The 23,123-nt window shown below is 38.3% G+C and overlaps 1 protein-coding gene across 1 annotated transcript; it reads left to right on the top strand.

The window, feature by feature from the left end:
- Positions 1-408: 408 nt before the first annotated feature.
- ANKRD7 (ankyrin repeat domain 7) lies at positions 409-21,465 on the top strand. The gene is given in 8 exon segments (XM_006177495.3): positions 409-944; positions 7,251-7,365; positions 7,521-7,694; positions 8,572-8,678; positions 9,309-9,399; positions 9,401-9,450; positions 14,431-14,519; positions 15,904-21,465. Coding segments are annotated over 8 exon segments (864 nt in total). The 5' UTR covers positions 409-714; the 3' UTR covers positions 15,912-21,465.
- Positions 21,466-23,123: the final 1,658 nt, after the last annotated feature.

Here is a 23,123-nt window from a genome sequence, read left to right as displayed (position 1 = left end):
GAGTGATGATAATGATTAACCATGGACTTTAATCTAGTTAAGGAGGGAAGTGAGGACAGAGAACAGGGTGGTCAAGGTCAGTGAAAGGTGGCAGAATTAATGGACTGTGGGTGCAACGAGTTGGAAGGATCTTTTGAGTTTTGTGGTGAGAGAAAGTGAGCTTAAATTTTGAGAGATGGTATTCAAAAGTATATTTGAAATTGAGATTATGAAGGGATCTCAGTTATTGTTAAAGGTGAATTGTACCACGTGAACCTTGTTGGTGACAGGCTAGGGGTAAGCTGGAGGCAAGATCCCTAGAGGAGTTTCATCTCCACCACGAGGAAGGTAAATCTCAGTTTGCAAGAGTTTACGCCATTAGGTCTGTCCTTGAAGGCGAAAGGGTTATTTGTAAGAAAGTTGGTAGCTTTCTACCCAAAGGCACTCCATCTAATAGGAAGACTTGAGAGTATAACAGTTAATCTAAGATCTTGACTGGTAGACCCTGCGGCTGGGTCCTAACCACGGCTGCGCGAGGCTCCGGGTGTTGCCAGGTAACCGAGGCAAGCGGCCCAGCCGGGTTCCGACCTTTGGTCAGCTTCCACTACACCGGGGTGAAGATCTGGCCACAGGAGCCTGCGAGCCGTGGGGGGGCCGGGCCCGCGGGTCAGGTAGGGCAGTTAGGGGGCCCAGGAATATCCTTGGTCCAACTGAAGGACTGTCTCCTGTGCCGCCATGAAGAAGATTTTCACCTTATGGGGGAGGAAGGTTGAGCCCCACAGTTCCTGTTCATACCTGTCTGAAGGCCAGGCCAGTATTGGGCCCCCTGCCCAGCCAGGCTACAACTTTCGAAATAAAGATTTAAAGAAACTTCACAAAGCTGCCTCAGCTGGGGATTTGGAGAAGCTGAAGCAGTACCTTCAGCTCAAGAAACATGACGTGAACATGCTGGACCGAGAACACAGGTGACCAGAGTGAGGAAGGGCGGCATGGAGGGGAAGCTGGGGCCACTGCGTTCTCTAACCGTAAACGGGACTTGTGTGGGGGACTCCACTGCTTGTCACTGCGCGTTGCCCTTCGGGGAGAGGTCTGATAACCACTGGCAGGAGGTCACACCCCCGACTGACTTTCAGCTTATTTGTTTTAAAAATAAATTTCAGAGTTTGAGATTTACAAATGTGACTCACTATATATAAAAATAGACTTTAAAACGTTTCTTCTGTATAGCACAAGGAAATATTTTCAATATCTTGTAATAACCTTTAATGAAAAAGAATATGAAAACAAATATATGTATGTATATGCGTGACTGGGACATCGTGCTGGACACCAGAAATTGACATATTGTAACTGACTACTTCAATAAAAATAACTAACTAAATTAATTAATTAATAATAAAAATGCTTACCTGGATATCAGAGGGCATTTGTGTCCTCCCTGGTTCCCTCCACCGCTCCCACTGCCTTAATCTCCACCTCGAGCTCCACCCTTGCCCCATCCTGTGGTACATACTGTCCCCAGCCACCTAAGATTTCCCATATTACTAATGTACTAATAGGAAAAGAGTAGAGGTGACTTACCAGATACAGTGGTTACTAAGACTTTAAGACTTTGAAACAGCAAAACAATTAACTTTTTAATGTGATCTCATATGAAATTTTTTTTCCAGTTTCAGAGGATCCTCAGAAAACTTAACCACCACTCCCTGCAAAAAAAAATTATATATAAATATTTAAAAATGTAGATACTATGTATTTGGCATTAATAACAGAAAATATGTACTGCATGTACCTACCTAAAATCTTCTGGGGAGTTTTCAAGTCCCAGGGCATGAAAGGCATCACCTTTCATCATTATCAGGCAACTGGACACAATGGTTAGAGGTTTGGTGCCAGCTTGCTGATTGTTTTACCTCCTTCTCTTTTAACAAAAGCAGTCTATTTACCTGACTTTTATCCTGCACCACTCCTTTGAATTACTTTACAGGGTCAAGAATAACCTCAACACGACTTTATTCGGTGGTCAGTTCTCAGTCTTACCTGGCTGGCATTTCAGCCACATCTCTCACGTGCCCTATCACTAGTTTTTGAAATACTGTCTTTCAGGACACTTGGTTCACCTGGCATTTCTCCCACTTCTGTGGACACTTCTTTTCAGACTCCTTTCCTGGTTTCTCCTCATCTTCCTGACTGGTGAACATTGGAGGGCTCAGACCTTGAAGGATTCTCTCTCTCTCTCTCTCCCCCTCTCTTAATCTTCATTTGCCTGGTGAGGAGAGATCGGCTTTAAGTATCCATATTCTGATGTGTTCCAACTTTTTATCTCCAGTAGACCTCTCCCCTGAACTCTAGACTCATATATATAAATGCCTACACTATCACTTGTGTATCTAGTAGGCTGAGGTGTGCTGGTAAATGTTTAATATAAAAAGGCTCTTGAGTAGGGGTAGGGGTGGGGGTGGGGCAAAGGGTGGAGAAGCCCTGATTTCAGGCTGCCAATGTTACGTCACCTAGCTCGAATAATTCCTGAAAATTTAACGACTGGCTTGTGAGAGCCACTGGCTCCATCCCTTCAGTGCTCAGGCATCTGAGACATCCCCACACCGCACTCCTATTATTCCTCCTCAGATATACATTTCTCTTTCTGTAAATGCTGAAGACTTCCTTTCCTTCATTTAGGCTGGAACCCTTAGAGTCATTCTTGACTTCTCTCATTCTTTCACATCCCCCAACTGATTCAACAGCAAATCTTTTTGGTTCCACCTTCAAAATATATCTAAAACCCCACCATTCCTTGCCACCTTCACAGTTACCATGTGAGTCACAGGCACCATTATATCTTAACCAGAATTACTGCCATGGCCTCCCAGGTAGTTTTCTTTTAACTTTTTCAGTTTATACTCAACACATTGGCCAGAATGATCCTCTAAAATGTTTGTCAAATGATGTCATCCCTTGCCTATACAACTTCCACTGGCTTTCCATCTCATTAGGGGTAAAAGCCAACGTCCTTCCAAAGTCTCATACAGCCTTACACGACCTTCACCCCACCCTGTTATCTCTCTGCTCTTACCTCCTACAATTCTCCCTTCCACTCATCTCCAGCTACTCTGGCCTTTTTAGTGTTGCACAGAAATGCCAGACATGCCGTTATTAGGGACTTTGGACTTGGTAGTTCCTTTCCTTGGAGTGCTTCCCCGGAGATGTCCACATGGCGTGCTCTCTCATTTCCTTCAGGGGTTTGTCACCTTCTCAGTGAGGGCTTCCCGGCTACTCTACCTACAGTTGTACCCCCCTCCACGCTGACGTTTTCCATCTCTCTTCCCTGCCTTATTTTTCTCTTTAGTACTTAATACTGTCTGTTGTATCTTGTATTTTAAGTGTTTTCTTGTTGTTGTTGATCTCTTCCTCTAGCCATGTATGATCCAAAAGCACAGGTATTTTTGTCTGTTTTGCTTGCTACCTACCTAGAATCTTGCCTAGCCATAGCAAGTGCTTAATAAATATTTTTTGATGAATGCGCACATACATAGAGATAAATATAACTTAGAGATACTGTTCAGCAATAAAAGGATATCTCTCATTAATAAAAGAAATGAATTACTGACACGTGCAACAACATGGATGAATCTTGAAGGTGTCGTGCTAACTGAAAGAAACTAGATACAAAAGACTACATATATTGAATGACTCCATTTATGTGAAATTCTAGAAAGGCAAAAGTATAGCCACAGAAAGCAAATTAATAGTTTCAGATGGGGACTGGGGGAAAGGGACTGATTGTAAAGGGGCATGTGGGAACTTTTTACAGTGATGGAAATGTTCTTTATCATGTTTATGGTGGCCATAGTGGCCCAGTAGGAAGAACATTGTTTCAGGAATAAAAATCTGAATTTGAGGCCTGCTCTGCATATGTATGACCTTGCTCCTAAATCTCCTCTTCTGTCAAATCAGAACTGTTAGTAGATTTAGTGTTTTTCAAACCAAGATCTGCAAAGCCCCACTGCAGACTACTTCTTATTTAACCCGAGTAGCTCTCTGGTAATGTGCTTTGCTTATTTGGCATATACCTATGTTTTTATTTCAAAAGCACCTAATAAGTTTTATTTCAAGAGCACAGTGCCTAATAAGTTTGAAAATAAACAGGAGATGTTGAATAGCTCTTCCAGCTATAAAATTAAATTACTTCTATGGTTTTTAATAAAAAGTCCTTCAGATCTATATATAGCCTGGTAAATAAAGTCTCAAGTCCAAATGAATACTTTTAGTCACATTATTCAAACCCAGATTAGATATAACATGCCCAGCCTAGAGTTGGAAATAATGTAATGGTCCAGTATGAGGTAGCTTCCTGGTTGCTTCTCCATTTACCCTGAATTCTAAATGATCAAGAGCCCAACAAAGTCTGCTGACGAGAAGGGTATTATTCTCATGACAGGACCTAACTGAAGATGGCAGCTGTGTTCTCGTGTCTCACCCTGTGTGGTGGAAAACAATTCTCATTTCAGTCTCCATAGTAATGACTCTTCACATCCAAGTCATGCCTTTTTTCTAAAGTTCAGTTAGAGATTTCTTGGATCTGACAATTCTTCACTTGTCCACAATCTATGCTGACAGTTCTTTCACTGGTATATGAGAGACTGAGAGACTGGGAGAAAACAGAACTTGAATGAAACAGGACACTAGCTCACCTGAAACCCTAGGAACCAGCACTAGGCCTCAGAGAATTCAGATTTCTTGTAAGATAAGTACTATGAGATAAAAAGTAACAATAGAAAGTCTTCAATTGGGAATATAGGAATATAATACATTAATAAAATGAAAGTTACGGATTTTTTAGAAATGGAATAGTTTCCTTGGTTTTAAAGCATTTCTCTAAATTTTTGTAAATAAATGTTTTGCATTCAACTGTTTCAAAAAAAAAAAAACAGAATGGTTTTTGTTTTTGACATTAGGTAAAAAACATTCACATTGGTCTTGAAGCATTTTCCTTATATGTGTACACATTTGGCAAATGGCCATAACAAAGAATATTCCAGTTGTGATCTTTGGGATTAAGAACAGTTAAATCTAAAACTTGAAAGCAAATATTATATCCATATATGGTTAAGATATTTTGTCTTTTTAAATCAGGATGAGTCATTTAAAAGGATGCCAAATATTCTGAGTAAAAATCTTTAGAAGACTGTCTCGAAGGCTGAGTGATCTTATAAAGGCGGAGTGATCTTATAAACTTTGTAATGTTTCCTGCTGTACATGAATTAGTCTTGCTTTCAGATTTTGTGTAAAAGACCACAGGACTGTATTGCTCAGCACTTCCTTAGAAAGCTGAAGCTTTCATAGCTATTTTATTCTATTGAATTTGTGGCTGAGTTCCTATGTTCCTTGGTACATACAGATGGGCTCTGAAATTTTTATAAAAGTTCATCACATAGGGTTTAGACTTCATTTGTAGAGTGAAATTATCCAGCAGGGCTACAGCAGCCACGTTTGGAGGACCTACCAGGAATTACCAAATGCCACTTACTTTCTCTTAGAGAAGAGAAATTGGTTTTGTTTCTGGTTTTTGGGTTTTGTTTACATATTTTAATTCATAAAAAAGAGAACTGGAGTTAGAGAGAGAGAGAGATGGATCTAAAAATTGAGTAAAAGCCATCTACGTTCCTTAAGACTAAATTCTTGAGATATCTGTAAAAGTGAAGAAGATGGATCAAAATGTTTGTTGGATTTGCTGCGCTACCTCAAGAAGCTATTTTAGGTCAGCTTAAAGCCATTTGTCCCTGTATGTTTGGGTTGAAGACTGGAGAAACTTCCTACTATGCAAGGAAGTTTATCTTTAAGCTAAATTATGGATGTTAATAAAAAGGCTAATCAGTGTTTTCCCTGTATCAGGATTTCTGAGAAATCAAATTAGTTATCAGAAGTGTGTTTGGTAAGGATGGAATCATAGCAAAATAAAGTAGATAATTTTGGGGGATATTTCATCTACACCTGGATGTCTGAGGAGTCATTTTTGTTCTACAATAAAGTGTTCCTTTCCAATGACTGGCAAGTATGGGTTCCTTAAATTCAGATCTTCTTTACCATGGAGGATGTAAACCATGGATAACTTCTGGTTTCAGTCTGTCATCCAAGCTGACCATTCTCTTTCTGATTATAGTCTTTCTTCAAACAGAATAATATATTGGTTAGGTGTCCGCTTTTTGTACTGTAGTTATAGTCTTGCTGATAGAGATTACATTCAGGTAAACTTGATTAGAACTTTGGATTTCTAAGTGTTCAAAGTTATTTTTAATATTTTCTTGATTTATTCCCATAAATGGTAAGTTATATCATCATGTATGGATTTTGTCAGTCTAGTTCTTTGAAAGCTACATTATTTTCAAGTCCTTCTGGGACACACTTTGCTACTGTTAGTGTCAATAACAGGTCTGTCTGGGGACCCGCAAAGTACTTCTGAGGACCTAAAATTAAGTGGGGCAATGGCATCTGAAGTCTCTCATCTGGGAACTGGGCTACGTATATAAGGACTCTGTATTTTAAAATTACCTAAAAGCAAGAATATAACGATACCACCTTCACAAATAAATAAAAGTTCACTGAGGGCCAGTCTAGGCTAAACACTACAAAGTTTGAACGGAACTAATTCCTATCTGACATACTTCATGAGCGCGTGCTTGGTTCTGGGAAGGGCTACACAGAACATCGCTCTTTGAGAAGCAGAAATGATTTTAATAACTTAAAATTGGGTTGAGATTTACAACTTAAAGAGTCCTTACGCTTTCACCTTTGTGTTCATTTCTTAGATGCAAATGCCACCTTTATAGCTGAGCAAAGGGAGAGACACATTCTTAGGGGCAGATGCCATGGAATAGGGGCTCCAAACACAGGCAATGCCCCCTCCTCCTGGGAGCCGGCACATGTACCTCAGATTTTGGAGAACATTTCTAGGTTTTATTGGATGTCTAATTTTATCATTCTTTCCAAGGATCAGGCTCCATTTTGGTGTTTTTAAAAAAAAAAACAAACTATTTTTTAACTCAAGTTAAATTTTCTTCAAAGCAAAACCAGTTAAATAGTTGATCTTTAAGGCATTTGCACGGCCGTTTTCATTCTGTAAAAAGCAATTATAATTAAACATTGCATAAATATAAATAAGTACATGAAGCAAATACCTTAACAATACATGATCTTGCTTGTTCTTGGGTATAACAGGCATCTTCTCCAACTAAGACTTACCTCTAACTTTGTGTTTCATTATATTGATACAGAACACCTTTGCACCTGGCCTGTGCTAATGGAAACTCAAATATTGTCTCACTCTTAATTGAGAAACAATGCAAAGAAAGTGTCTGGAATGGTGCAAACAGATCTCCATCGACTAAGGTGTGCTAGTTTTTCCTTTTCAGTTGAAATTTTCTTCTAATCCTAGTTAGCTTTTCTTATATTTCATATTTTAGAATATAGTATTAGACTTTAGTTTGACATATCAGATCCTGAGTAGTAAATCGGTTACCCATATATTCTTTTTGTACTGCCAGGCAGTGCAGCGTGACAAGGAGAGCTGTGCTGCTATTCTTCTGGAGCACGGTGCAGACCCAAACCTGGTGGATTTAGATGGCAATACTGCTCTTCACTACGCTGCCTGCCATCCTAGTATCTCATTAGTTGAAAAATTGCTCGAACACAAAGCTAACCTTGAAGCTCAAAATAAGGTAGTCTTCTCTTGAAAACAACACATTATATTTTAGAACGTAGTGAAAGAAGGTAATTCATCGCAGATCATTTATATCTGTTAAAACACGTTATACAAAGGGTGAATTTTCCGAAGTGAAATTAGGGTGAAGGAGAAGATGATCCAATACTGATAAGAATTTCCTTTTTAAAAAAAATCTTTCTCCATTTCATTTCAGAGTACACCCCTGACCTCCAAAGGATTATGTTTAACAATTATAACTGTTCAAAGGTCTATATCAAATGAGACATGTTTGCTTTCCCTAAAATGAATATTGATTAAAAATCACAAAATCTACATCTTTTTAAATTTTACTTAAAAGCTTATGAATAATTATAAGAATAGGGTTGTATTAGAGAATCACTTGTTATACTCAAAGTAACCCAACTCTCCTATTAAGACTTTATTGATAACTGATGAGTATTTATTTTTAATCTTCTTAACACTTTAGATCACTGATACTTTATCTACGTGACAGCCTCAAACAAGTGCTAACCTTGGAGGTTTAAATGAAACCCTATGGAAACCCAACTGTAACAACATCATGAAATGTGAATTAATGGTTTGCAGTATTTATGTTGAATGCTAGGTGCTCATTACTTAAATACTCCAGGCTGCTCTTGCCCACAGTTTGAATTAAGCCTAAAGTAGAAACTTTTATTTTTTGACTGGCCAACTCCAATTTATTTTCTTGATCTCTAAAGTCATATTTTGTTATATGTCAAAATCTTTTAAAATTTGAGTGTACATTCAGAGGTTTCATATAAGCATCCTTATTTTTGAATTGAACTTAATTCTAAAAGGCATCTAATGTTGGTACAGTATTTTAAATAATCACTTTGAAATAATTTTTCCAGGATGGGTATACTCCACTTTTACTTGCCATTACTGAAAATAATGCAGAAATGGTAGAATTTCTTCTGAAGAGAGGGGCAGATGTGAATGCTGCAGATAAAAATCAAAGGTATAATTAATGTTAAACAAGAGCATGTAACTACAGCTATCTAACAGGAATATATATAAAATGCTAAGTGCTCATTTCTCAGATACTCCAGTCTGCTCTTGCCCACAATTTGAATTAAGCCTATACATATTTGATATTGAAAAGATTTGCCATATGATTTTGGACAAATTACCTGAACTCCCAGGATCTGTTTTTCCATCTGTAGTATCAAAGAGTTGGGCCAGACTGGTAGGTTATTACTGTTACTATTTTTTGTAACGTTAGAACCTTCCACAGGAACTCAACCTCTCATTCCCAGATGCTGTAGTTAAATGGGGATGGGGCACCCAGAGTCTCAGATACACCCCTCCATAGAATTTCTGAGACATCTCCCAGAAAAGGGTTCCAGGGAGCAGGGATTGAGACCTGCTGAGCTAGCTGCTTCCTAGGGCCTCTTGTCTTCACAGTCTACGACGAGACCTGTGATTGGCACACCTCTCTGAGCAGATTTGCCCCACTTCTTACATCCTTGTCCTGACTCCTTTCCTGGTAGAGATCCTACATATGAACAGTAAATTTAAAAGACTTAACTTTTTAAAAATACAAGTTTAAGACTCATAAATGAACATTTATTTATATCTCCTGCTCCAGAACAGCCCTTATGATTGCTCTCAGCGATGAACCATCGAGTTTAGTCAGTCTTCTTCTTCAGCAAGAAGTGGACCTATCCCGCCAAGATATTTACGGATTCACAGCTGAGGAATATGCTTCCTTCAATGGTTTTACCATGTAAGTGATACTGCGTATCCTTTAACAAGTGTGTGGAATTTGAGCATCAGGAAAGAAACGCAAGCCCCAAAGTACAAAGCTGGAGTAGGCTCCACAACAGGGTAAACACAAATCTGGGCCCACGGATCCAGGGGTGCCTGATTTCTTCCATTTGTAGGGCGCGATCAATTTAAGTACTGCAGGTAGGCCGAGTCTACAGATTAATTCCCAATGGCACGGGCATTTCAAGTAGGCCAGAACAGGGGTTCCAGCCAACAGTGACAAAGCTATTAATAAAACATAAAAAACCTAAGAGGAGATCGGCAGCAGTGGCAGAGCCTGAGCTCGCCTCCTCTCTCGGGTGCACCAAAACTATAACTATTTGCATGACGACCATTGACAAAAAAGACCAGAACCTACGAGAAAAGATCTTCTACAGCTAAAGTGATAAAGAAGCAACCACAAGGAGAAAGGCAGGAGGGGCAGAGTCATGATATAGTCAAGTCCCATTCCCCGAGGTGGGTGACCCACAAACAAGAGAAGAATAGGAATTGCAGCGATTCTCCCACAGGGGTGAAGGGTCTGAGCCCCACATCGAGCTCCCCAGCCTGGGGTCTGGCACTGGGAATACAAGCCCTCAGAGCATGTGGCTTCAGAGGGCTGGGGGAAATGGAGGCTTCACTCTTAAAGGGCACACACAAAACATCACACTCTCCAGGACTCAGAGCAGAGGCAGTAATTTGAAAGAAGCCTGGGTCAGGCCTACCTGCTGATCTTAGAGAGTCTCCTGGAGGGGCAGGAGGCAACTGGAGCTCACCTTGTGGATGTTGACACTGGTGCCAGCCATTCGGGCGCTGGTTCTACCATGTGGACACTGGTGCTGGCAGGCACCATTTGGGAAACCTTCCTTTGGCTTATTAGCCTCAGGACCCAGCCTTGCCCTGGCTCAACAACCTGTAGGCACCAGTGCTGGATGCCTCAGGTTAAGCAAATAACTAGGCAGGGACACAGCTCTACCCACCAGCAGCTGCCGTAAGACCCTCTGAACCCACAACCATCCGTGGGCCCAGACATGGACCAATACTCTAGTGTGCAGGTATCAGACCGAGAAGCCCCAGGGCCTCCAACCAGAAAACCCAGGACCTAGTTCCACCCACCAGTGGACAGACACAAATCCTGCAGCTTGCAAACCCAGTCCATCCTCTAGCAGGTAATACTCTGCCCTGGGACCTGCTGGGCCCTGGCCCCACCCACCAGTGAGCATGCTCTAGCCTCAGGACCAGCCTCACCCACCCTCAGGCAGATATGAGCCACAGTCCCATAGCCCGTGGACCTTGCCCCCACAATGAGAAGCCCAGATCCTTCCCTGGGACCAGCCTCACCCACTAGCGATTTGACACCAGCTCTGGGACCCCTGGGCCCTGCAAACAGACCCCATGATCCAGTTCTGTCAGTCAATAAGCTGGCACTATCCCCAGGATCTGGCTTCATCTACCAGAGGGTGGGCAACAGCCCCAGGGTATCCTGGATCCTGTCTCCACCCACCTGTGAGCCAGCAGTAGCCACAGGGAACCCCAGGAAAAACCTACACCAAAGAATACTCTGCAGTCAGCTGCCTCATGACCCAGCCCTGCCAACCAATGTCCTGCAGCTCTGCACAAGGCAGGGCCTGGCAGCCTGGTTAGGGGTCAACCATGCCTACCAGACCACCCACAGTAATCAGCCTGTCACAATAGAGGGACCCACCCAGCCCACACAGAGGGAACCCCTAGAGCAAATAGTTCTGAGGACAAAACAGGCTGGAAGACAGAGTAGTGGAAATCACTGCTGCTGAACAGAAAAAAAGAAAAAAAGAATGAAAAGGAACAAGGACAGTTTAAGAGACCTCTGAGACAACATCAAACACACTAATACTCACACTATAGGGGTCCCAGAAGGAGAAGAGAGAGAGAAGTGGGCTGCGAATACATTTGAAGAGATAATATCTGAAAACTTCCCTAACTTGGGAAAGGAAACAGATATCCACGTCCAGGGAGGGCAGAAAGTCCCATATAGGATTAACCCAAAGACAAACGTATCAAGACACATTGTAATTAAAATGACAAAAGTTAAAGATAAAGAGAGAATATTAAAAGCAACAAGGAAAAAGCAACAAGTAACATACAAGGGAACTTCTTTAAGACTATCTGATTTTTCAGCAGAAACTGCAGGCCAGAGGGAGTGGCACAATATACTTAAAGCAATGAAAGGCAAAAATCTACAACCAAGAATGCCCTACCCAGCAAGGCTCTCATTCAGATCTGATGGAGAATAGATTTGGAGGGTATTATGCTGAGTGAAATATCAGAGAGAAAGAGGCAAATACTGTGTGGTATCACCTCTATGTAGAATTTTAAAATAAAACAAACTAGTGAATATAATGAAAAAAGAAACAGACTCACAGATATAGAGAAAAAACTAGTGGTTACCAGTGGGCAGAGGAAGCAGAGAGGAGCAAGATAACGGTAGGGACTAGAAGGTACAAACTATGTATAAAATAAATAAGCTACAAGGATATATTGTACAGTGCAGGGAATATAGCAAATATTTTATAATAACTTTAAATGGAGTGTAACCTTTAAAAACTGAATCACAATGCTGTGTACCTGTAACTTATATAATATTGTACATCAACTATACTTCAACAACAAAAAAATAAATGGGCAATAGAATTGGGCAAAAGATGATTAATTCACACAAGACCCTTGAAGTGTTTTTACATATTAGTAAAGTTTTTTTCAAGTTTACTCAAAAACAATGTTATTGTTATTGTGTCTTTAGATAACTATAGTTTGATAAGTTTTCAGAATTCAGAATTCTTAAGTATAGTCTCATTATACCCAAAAGACAAAATTTTAATAATGAACATGAATTTCTGATTTTAATAATCAGTGAGAAAATAAGGTGCAATGAACAGATTATTTTACAGCTAATGAATTTAAACATGTAGAATATTTTCTTTATAATTTTAACAGTAATTATAAATTATGCATAGGTATTTTTGTTATTTTATTGCTTTCTTATTCTTCTTCCACCTAAAATTCATATTTTAGTCATTAATTTCATGTGAAAATCAAAGGGGGAGAGGGAGAGAGGGAAAGAAATAATTTTCATATACACTCTCAGATATTTATTTTAAAAGTCTTAATTTAATTGAACTTTAGAAACTAAGGAATTCATAACTGATTAAATATATGAACCATAATTGAAAACACTATTTCCTTCTTTGCAATATCAGACATGTGTATCTTGTTTTACCTGGGTTTTTAAGCAAACCGTATGTTTAAAAATTTAAATGAAATAAAGAGATAAATTACAGGTGAATATCTATACTATAAAAAGGATTATTTGCTTTATAACAGAGATTCCTAACTGTTCATTCTTCACTTAGAAAGTCTGGATATATGAAACTACGGGACACATATATCTGTACAATAATATATCTGTTGGTCTGAAAACGGTGATTGTATATCTAAATAACTTGCTTGTATATCTTGTGAAGCTATCATTGGGTAGGTAATTGAAAGGAAATCTCACAATTTTCTTTCATCTCCCCCAAGTGGTTTTTAGAACATTCTTTTTGTGGTTTGCTCCATCCGTAATTTAAGAATAAATAAATGACCGTGGAATTTTTACCACCTCAGTGTTACTTTAACATTTTCAATGTTGAAAATTCTAACAGCATTATATTACTTTTCTTTTTCCCTAAGACGTAAAAAAGAAGAGTGGTAACTTCCTAATGACTAAGCAATTACTTTTAGGACGTGGGAACTTTTAGCATTTAAGAAAAATTGCAAATAACTCTAAGCTGCAATCTAATTCCTCTATCATTTTGTGTTTGTTTGTTTTTGCCCCTCTTTTGTAATAGGAACTAAGCTCTCTGTAGTTGTGACTTTTGTTGCTTGAGTAGCGGTTGGCCATCCACCATATTCAGTACACAGCCTCTGCTTTCTAGGACCATTTGTTAGATCTCTTTCCTGGTTCTGGGGCTTGGTAAGAGTGGGAACATAGAATATGTTTCTCATATACATAGTTTTTAAAAAATGAGTGAAACTGTCTCAAATGAGGGAATTATATTTAGATATATATTCTACAGTTAGTTGTAACTCATATATTGCCTCATTTCTTTCACTGAAATTCTCAAATCATATGCCTATTAATGAGTGACTAGAATGGGCTCTTTTCAGGCAAGGAGAAAAGGTTTATTGTTTACCTGGATATGTTTCAGTCTCAGACTGAGTTAACTTGTCTTCCCTTTGTCAGTTTACTGGTAAGCCCAAGTGTTATGAGCTGAACTGATCTGTGCTCCTCCAAAATTCATGTGTAAGTCCCACCTCCCAGTACCTCAGAATTTAGTTGACTGTATTTGGAGAGAGGGCATTTAAAGAGGTGTTAAGTTAAAATGACTGTGCAATTAGGGTGGGCTCTAATCCAATTTGACAGGTGTCCTTCTAAGAGGAGATCAGGAAAATAGAGACACATCTAGGGTGCTGGTGCTCAGAGGGAAAACTTAGCCAAGGAGAGAGGCCTGGAACAGATAGATCCTTCCTGTATGGCCCTCAGAGGAAACCAACCCTGCTGGCACCTTGATCTGGGACTTCCAGCCTTCAGAATTGCAAGAAAATAAATTTCTGTTGTTTAAGTCACCCAGTCTATGGTATCGTGTTATGGCAGCCCTAGCGAACTAACACACCAAGGATAACCTAAAGCCACTTTTTCTACCTTGCTTGTGGCTTATTTGTGACAAGAAGAAGAGAAGTGCCAGAGAATGGGAGTATGTGAGATAAAAATGGTGTCTGTTGCTGGAGTTGGCTTCAGAAGAGGCTCAAGGTCAGCAGTGAGTGTGTGATGTACTTGGGAAGGCATTAGCTAATGTCTAAGGGTTTGGTTTGGCAATTATGTATTCTGAATTGAGCTGAATATTCATGAGTGCTGGAATTCATATATATTTTCTCTTCATGGGTAGATATCATCAATTAACTGCTAATTATGGAAAGGAGATATCTGCAGATACAACTTTGGACACTACATTTGATATACAAGAACTGAGTGAAGGTAAGAAGATATGAACTGAACAAGTAGTTTTTCTTGTTGGTTTTTATTTCTTTGTATTTTAGGAAGGGACACAACTTTTGCATATAATAACCAAGTTTGAGATTTTCTTCAACTTTGAAATGCTAAATATTTTTAAGAACTGTTCTTAAGCATATTGGTAATTAATATTCTGACACTGTTGAGTGAAAGTGTAATGTGAAAATACATGGAATGATTAAGACATTTTTATTTATAGTCTCTCAGTGAGTTATAAAAAACACAATTTTGCATGCATATAGAGATTTTTCAAAGATTTAAAGCTATTAGTATATTTTTAAATTTTATTCTAATAATACTTCAGATAAATACATTTGATAATAGTTAATATAATACATACCTAATCATTACATAAAACTTAAAATTAAGTAATTATATTTGGGAAGAATTGAAAATGCTATGCATCTATTAAAATAATTTTTGGTGCTTATTTAAAAAAATACATAGTTATTTAGGTCTGTGAAACACAGCTTTGTATGTGTATGTGTGAATATGTCTTACACTGGCATTCTTTTAAATAGTTGGATGAAATAAAAATTCATACAGTTATTCTGTGTACTCACCAGCAACCACACTAGGTGGGGTACTAACCTACCCTTCACCTATAGTGTAAAAAGGAAAAAAAAAAGGGGGGGGGCAGAGAGGGAGCCTGATGGCAATAGGAGATCATATAAAAGTCTCAACTATTCACACTCTCTCCATCCCCTCAAGGGTATAGTTATGATACTTAGAAGAACGTTTGGCCCTATTGATTCTAGGTAGATAAATTTAAGAGAGAATTTCCCTAAATTCCCCTTTTATAAGCTTAATCGTTATTTTTCAAGAAATTTTGGTTTTTTGGACTCGATCTACATCTTTCTCTCTTTCTCTCCTACCATCTCTCTCTTTTAATGCCCACATAGCTATAAGAAGAGAAGAATTTCTGTGATCTACACTTTACTTCTTTAGGGAAATAAAGCAGTAGAATCCATGGAAACACCACTCCCACATTTTGTGTATCTCCTGAGGGCAAACAATTAAAGCCACCCCCAATCCTTTCACCCTGGCAATGCATGTTTCCAGTTTCTAGTGAAATTTTAGTTTTGTATGTGTTAAAGTATAATAGAAATACTAGGTCAAGAAAATTATCGGAAGACACTGCAAAAGACAGCAAACTTAAAAAGTTATATTTCTGTCAGACTCAAAGTGGGTAACTTCATTATTCATTTTAAAATGATTGTAAAATGCGGAAGTATCAATGCTAAATTATAATTGTGTTGTAGCTGAGGCGCAGAATTTAAGAAATATACTTAGGATTGAAAATATTTGAACATAAATGAAGACATTAAAACTATCACTTTTTTTCTAGATGTGTAATTTCATGCCTGCAAATCCTTTGCTGCTGCCTTGGATTAGAAAAGTCTGTTTTGAAAGAACAGTTAAGTGAACTATCACAGCATTTTTGCCGACTAGTCATTTGAAGAAAAGCTTGTGAAATGGAGAGCCATTTTTACCTTAGAAGATGTGAAGAAATTTCAAAAGACATATGTCTCTTATCATGACTCGTCAGTTGAAAAAATACAATTTGTGTTCAATATATGGGCAGAGAAAAACTTTTCAGTCAAAATATTAGATGAGATATTAGTAAAAGTAAACTTGCAACATACTATGTTGAGCCTGCATTAGAACATTCAAAATAAAGCAAAAATACTAACATTTTGGCTATAAAATAGAGGAAAAAAATAATAAATAATCCTGTATAAATGGAAATCCTCTTGTATTTTATGTACTTTCATTGATAAAGTGCTTTTGATTTTTTAGGGATATTATATTAGTATGTATTCAGGAAATCTGGGTATTATAGAAAAGAAAAAATACGCATCAACTGTAGTCTCATCACCCAAACAAAACATCTGTTATATTTTTGGCATGTTTTTGTAGTGTTTTAAAATTTACTTAGCTTCTTTTCCCTCAAAGGGAATTTAAACATATTGGTAAATAATATTCTTTCCTTTTAAAAAACATAATATATAGTATGTAGTCCTCACTGTGCTCCTTGCCATACCTTAAACACATGCAGTGTGGTCTGGCTTCAGGACTGTTCCTGGGAAGGCTCTTCCTTTAGCTGTCTCCTGGGACGGCTTCCTTGCCTCATCTGGGACCTCAGTGCAGCTTTCCTGTCTGTCCTGCCGTTCTGTCACTTACAGCTCTTTATTATTTCTCCCTTTCCTCCTTGCCTTTCAGATTGCAAGCTCCATGAGAGCTTCAATATTTTGTCCTTAGTTAAACCTCCATCACCCGTAAAATGCCCGGAGTATAGTAGGTATTCAGTTTGCTATTTACATGATAACTGACGCATGTCAGGCACTGTTCCAAGTGCTCTGCATATGTCTTATGCAGTCTTCACAGTCTTGGTGAGATAGGTACTATTTGCATCCTCATTTTATGATGACGATATTGAGGTGCAGCAAGGCTTAACAACTTGCTGGAGCTTACTGAGCTAGGAAGCTGCGAGCAGGGATGTGAACCCACGCACTCTGGGTTGGAACCTACCCAGTCTGACTCCAGAATTTGCCCCATTAATTAATATACCATACCATCTCTCTCATGAATAGATGGATACATATCATTCTTATAAACTCTACCTTTAATGGCTCAGAGGAAAGACTTGTGCATTATTTGCAACTTATTTGAATGGCTCATTCATTTAAATACGTTTGTTGAACTCCTCGCTAGTGCTAGGAGATGTAGAAGTGCTGAAGTGGAGGGAAAAACCTGACAATTCCTGACAGCAACTCAACACACACTTAATTTCCACTCTGGTTTAAGTCAGTGGTTCTCAACTAGTGGCAATTTTGTTCCCCAAGGAATATTTGGCGATGTCCAGAGAGAATTTTGGCTGTCAAGACTGAGGAGGAATACTGCTAACTATCCTATATTGCACAAGACAGCCCCCTAAAAGCCCTTATCTGACCCCAAATGACGAAAGTGCCCAGGCTGAGACCTCTGATCTAGATTCTATATTATGTACAAGGGAGCAAAGAACAAAAAGGTATCTTAATTTCCTCTGCCCTCAATGATCTCACAAATGTTTAGTCTTCCGCCACCACCCCAATCCTTCTCAACGTTCAAGTTAATAAAGGTCAGGCTATGTGAACACTCCCTTTCCTATTAGCATAGAGGGAGGGAGTGATAAACTACATAGAGTAGGTTAGAGAGTGTCAGGGGTGATTTCAAATAAAAGAGAAACTTTTGTCCAGGCTTGCCTTCATAAGTAGTTTTTCTGGGTGTTCCAATCAAAACTTACCCATCATAATAAAAGTTAAGTCATTAACAGAGGCACAAGCAAAGGACCCAAGAATCAGAGGAGGGAGGGCTCCTTTGTGGAGGCCTGACCAAGGTTAGCCTTGGAGGAGAAGAGAGGGTTTGAATCAGGTGCTGAAGGCTGGATGGAATTTTGACATGGGACATCTCATAAAAAACTAGGTAAGACAGAGAAAGAACTTTCTATATATTTTATAATTTGAACTACTTTTGAATTACTACCCATTTGGGGAAAATGCATACTCTAAATGCAGGCCTAGTGGAACAATATTTGACTTGAGTTTAATTGCGAGCTCATTATTGTTAATTTTCCTAAGTATTTAAAATCTTAGAACGCTATTACATTGAGAATTACTTTTCAGTGTTCCTGGTAGTAGTATCTAAAATAGAGCACATTTACTCTTTACGAAGTTTAACAAAAGAAGACAACTGTTTAATATATATCCAACTTTAGGTGAATATTTAAACTTCCTTGAGGCAGCCATATAAACAGACTACTCTTCTCAGTCATATGAACAGCTTGGAGGAATACCTTTATTTATGGTTGACGTCCTGTATTGCAACCTTCACCCTTCCTCTTCTTATTCCAAGGTTGTGCAGATTTGGGCCACCCTCTCATAGGGAGCAAGTGGGACTTGCTATGTGTCCTGACACAGGTCTGTGCCAAAGGAAGAAAAAGCAAATTTTCTTATTTTCAAGGGTATTTCTAATGGGCTACGGGTGGTCCTGTCTTAGCTCCATCACAGACTTGGCTGAATTTGTTCCCTTGGTTCTCTCTCTAAAACTACCATCTGCTGGCACCAGCCAGTCTCCTGGATGCTGGTGCTGCCCTGTTATCTTTCAGAAACCCCTGGACCATGTCTTCGCCTGGGCTACTGAACCAGCTTGTTTTAAACTCATTTCCAAATAAATCAGGTCTGTTTCAGTTTTGATGGAGGTTGCCATCTTTTTGTGTTTTTACATACGATGACTTTCTATGCCCACAGATTCCACTCAGAGCCCCTCTGCTCCTTAGTTCTTCAACTTTCCTTAATGATACATTCCTGAATTACCATCATGGAACTCAAACTTGGGCAACAACCTTAACCTTCCTGAACTTGTTTCCTCATCTGAAAAACTTGTTATGAAAGTCAATGAGAATGAAATTATTTAGCATAGTACCTGATGAAGAGATGTCGCTTATAAAAATGTTAATTTACTTTCCTTTTACTTTGGGCTGAATAAATAAGACCGTGACCATTTTTTTTTCCCTCTTGCTGTTTTTCTTATTCACTTGGGCTCACTGTTTCAGCTCTGTGAAGACCTTAATGCAAAACTCATCATACACTCTGGGTTTCACCAAATTTCACGTGATACCAGGTTTATCGTAATTCTCTTAGTTTGAAGTTTTATAGTAGATTAAAATACTGTTCAGCAAATATGCACTCTTTCTCCCTGACCCTAATTCCCTTTCCCACTGACTTGGCTGGCCCATGTGACTCCCATGGGTGGGAGTGACAGGTTGCCTTTTTCTAGCAGACACCCATCACCGTCCTTCACTCTTACCATCCTCTGGGAGAGCAGCATGCTTAGACAGCAGTTACTTCTTCAGCCTGAGTCCCAGCATGAGACACAGTAAAGATCTGAAACAAAGCACAGCTGAAACCAGGAACCCAGGCAGGCCCAGGAGAGCCATAGCCAACACTCCATGAGTGAGAAATAATTGTTCACTGTTTAAGCCACTGAGACTTTGGGATTGTTTATTGTCTCAGCAAAATGCTGAGTAATACAGAAACCACGAAGAGAGGGTCACAGCATGTAGCTCCTGGCATTTCGTTCACACGGTCGCCAGGACATGTACTCTGTGTCCTAGATTCCACATCCCCGTCTCCCATAATTGTCCCATCGCAGCTCAGTCTTGCACCCCCTCATTGGTTTCTTTTATTAAGCAGGATTATTTTCCTCTTACCAGTGAAACTTGCAAGAGACTCATCATTTCCAGAGTGTGTATCCTACTTGCGATGTGCTTACTCAAGTACATTCTCAGGGAGTCAGGCCTTTCTTCACAAATAATTATTTTACCAGCTGCAAGGAAAAAAATTTTCATTTTGTGTAACATAAGATGGATGCTTTTATGTAGTCTTTTCTGAGACATAAGTGAATCTTACTCAGGTTTAAGTAATTACCTGTTTGCTTTAAAATAAATACCTGATATGTTTTTTCTAAGGAGTTGCATTAGTTTCTTATGGCTGCCATAACAAATTACTACAAGCACAGTGGCTTCAAACATCACAAGTTTTTTACCTTACAGTTCTGGAGGTCAGAAGTCCAAAATGGGTCTCACAGGGCTAAACTCAAGATGTCAGTGGAATGTGTTCCTTTCTGGAGGCTCTAGGGGAGAATCTATTTCCTTGCATTTCCTAGCTTCCAGATGCTGCCCACATCCCTTGGCTCCTGACTCCCAGAAATAGAATTCCTCTGACCTCTTCTTCTACCCCCTCATCTCTTTCTCTGACTCAGTCCCCCCTCCCTTATCCACATATAAGGACCCTTGTGTTTGCTTTGGGTCCACCCGGAAAAACCATGACAATCTCCCTTCCTAAGACCCTTAACCTAATTATATCTTTTCCCCTTTGTGTAATAATGTATATCTTGTGGAGAGGTATGAGGTATAATGGCTTTCTGGTGATAGCCATTCAAACAGGTATAAAGTGATATCTCATTATGTTTTTGATTTGCATTTCCCTGATGCTTAGTGATGTCAAGCACCTTTTCATGTACCTGTTGGCAATTTGTACGTCTCCTTTGGAAAATTATCTATTCAGTTCCTCTGTCCATTTTAAAACCAGGTTTGCTCTTGAGTTGTGTGCATTTTTTCTTTTTTATCTATTTTGGATATTAATCAAAATCAAAATCCCTTATCATATGATTTGCAAATACATTGTACCACTCCATAGGTTGCCTTTTCATTTTGTTGCTTGTTTCTTTTGCTGTGCAGAAGATTTTTAGTTTGGTAGAGTTCCACTTGTTTATTGATTTGCATGAATGCGTGAAATATCAAGGTCACTGACCTATTATTTGTCATTTTATTGCATATGATAGAGTACATGGAGATGATTTTAATTTGGTTCAACAGATCGTAAGTCAGTGATTAATTATAGTAATCAACTCCACCCCTCATAATATATTCATCCTTACTGAACTATTATGTTATTTGAATATGTCCTCTTCACATGATCATTAATGTTTCCCCTCTAGACAAAGTTATTACTTATAAGTGATTTATAGTGTTTTTTTAAATCTGGACCATTTTATTCACAGGACTACTTATAGTAAATTTTCATTTTATTTATTCCTACTTCAGCCATGAATAATTGTCCACCTTCTGCTTAGTCCCTATAGCTGAGAAACATTTCCTCTATATAATCATTGTTCTGTTTATTTTTGCTTTGTTTCTGATTCATAACAAATTATAAGGTAATAGGATTTGGAAGGAATTTTTCGTGGATAAAGACTTAAGGTAGTTTTAGGATATTTTATTTGGTACTTACTTCATTTGTAAAGAGGAAAAAAATCTTCCTTTTGTCTGTAACAACTATCATTCTATAAAATCTTTTTTCTATTTTAAGTCTCCGTGTAATTTTTGCCATCTAGTGGACAGTCTAAGTACTGCTCAGTTTTGTAAATTTTGTAAACTAGGGCTCCATGTAGGATATATGGAGATGGAAATTGATCAGAGACATTCTAGGGGCAGTGTCTGTGTTCCATTAGGTACCAATTCAGATTATGTAGGATTAAAATGCTTAATCTTCCTTTTTTTTTGTCCTTATGGGCTGATATTAGAGATACGTATTCTTGTTATAGATAAAACAAAACATTCTTATTACAGACTTAGTATTCAGGAATTGAAGATGAAAAACTAATTTATATAAAAGTAAGCATTATTGTTTAAAAGGGCCAGTATTTGTTGGGGGAGAAGGTGAGCCAGATAGGATAGTAATGAGGAGAACAAGGGGTCTAAAGAAGAAAAAGCAAAGAAAGAACAGAGGGAGCTGGGGCAAAGAGGCAACCAGACACAGCTGAAATGGGAAAAGACATTAAAATGTGTCCAAGAGAAAAAAAAAAGATGGGAATAAAAACGAACTGAGAGAGAATAGAAATGGTGCTTAATTTTGCCATGTGTGTCGGCTATCCAGAAGTGCCACCTCTCTGATTTTGTCTGCAAGATTCTAAGAAAGTGTCCCAGAGACCTTACTTCCTGATTACTATGATCAGTGTATATAGGCCTAGATTACACATGCACTTAGATTGTCCATATTCTGGGCTCTAATGTAAATCTCAAGAGATTTACAAAGATTAAAATATCACAAGTATGTTGTAATGACAATAATGAAACTTGAAATCAATAAAAATATGTCTGGAAGATCTTTCAATATTTGGAAATTAAATAACATACTTCTAATTAACCATATTCCAAAAAATCACAAGGTAAATTAGAAAATATACTAAATTAAAAGAAAATGAAATGAGGACTTATAATTTGTGGAGTTCCTCTGAATCAGCTTTAGCAGGACTGCTAAGACACTACTTAGAGGGAAAGTTACACCCATCTATGCTTGTACTAATAGAATTGTTTCAAATAAATGATTTAAGATTCCAGTTTTAAAAACTAGGGGGAAAGTACAAAGAAAGCATAAAGAAAGAAAGAAATGAAAAGCTGTAATCAATGAGACAGCAACAAAAGTCAGCTAAACTAAAATTACTAAACTTTTAGCCAGAATGATAAAAAAAAAAGATGATGTGAATTATAAGTATCAGAAGTGAATAAGGAACCATTATTACAGATCATGCAGACATTCAATGGATTATAAAGGAATGTTATTGATAAATTTACACCAGTAAATTTAATTGCATAGATGAAACATACAAATTTCTTAAAAGATATAAACCATTAAAGCTCACTCAAGAAGAAATATATAACATGGATAGACATCCATCTATTAAAGATATATAGCTAAATAGTTGCCCAGAAAGAAAAATGTAGGTTCAGATGGCTTCACATATTCAACATTGCGCTACAAGTTCCAGCCAGTGCAATAAAGGCAAGAAGAGGAAATAAAATGCATAAAGATTGGAAAGGGAAAAAAATTATCTCTATTTGTAGATGATATGATTATATACATACAAAATCTAAAGAAATCCACAAAAAATCTACTAGAACTAATAAGTGAGTTTGTCAAGGTTGCAAGATACAAAATAACACACAAAAATCAATAGTATTTCTGT

The sequence above is a fragment of the Camelus ferus genome, chromosome 7 (genome assembly GCF_009834535.1).
Source record: "Camelus ferus isolate YT-003-E chromosome 7, BCGSAC_Cfer_1.0, whole genome shotgun sequence".
NCBI classification, from domain to species: Eukaryota; Metazoa; Chordata; class Mammalia; order Artiodactyla; family Camelidae; genus Camelus; species Camelus ferus.
This window is presented reverse-complemented; position numbering and strand designations above follow the sequence as displayed.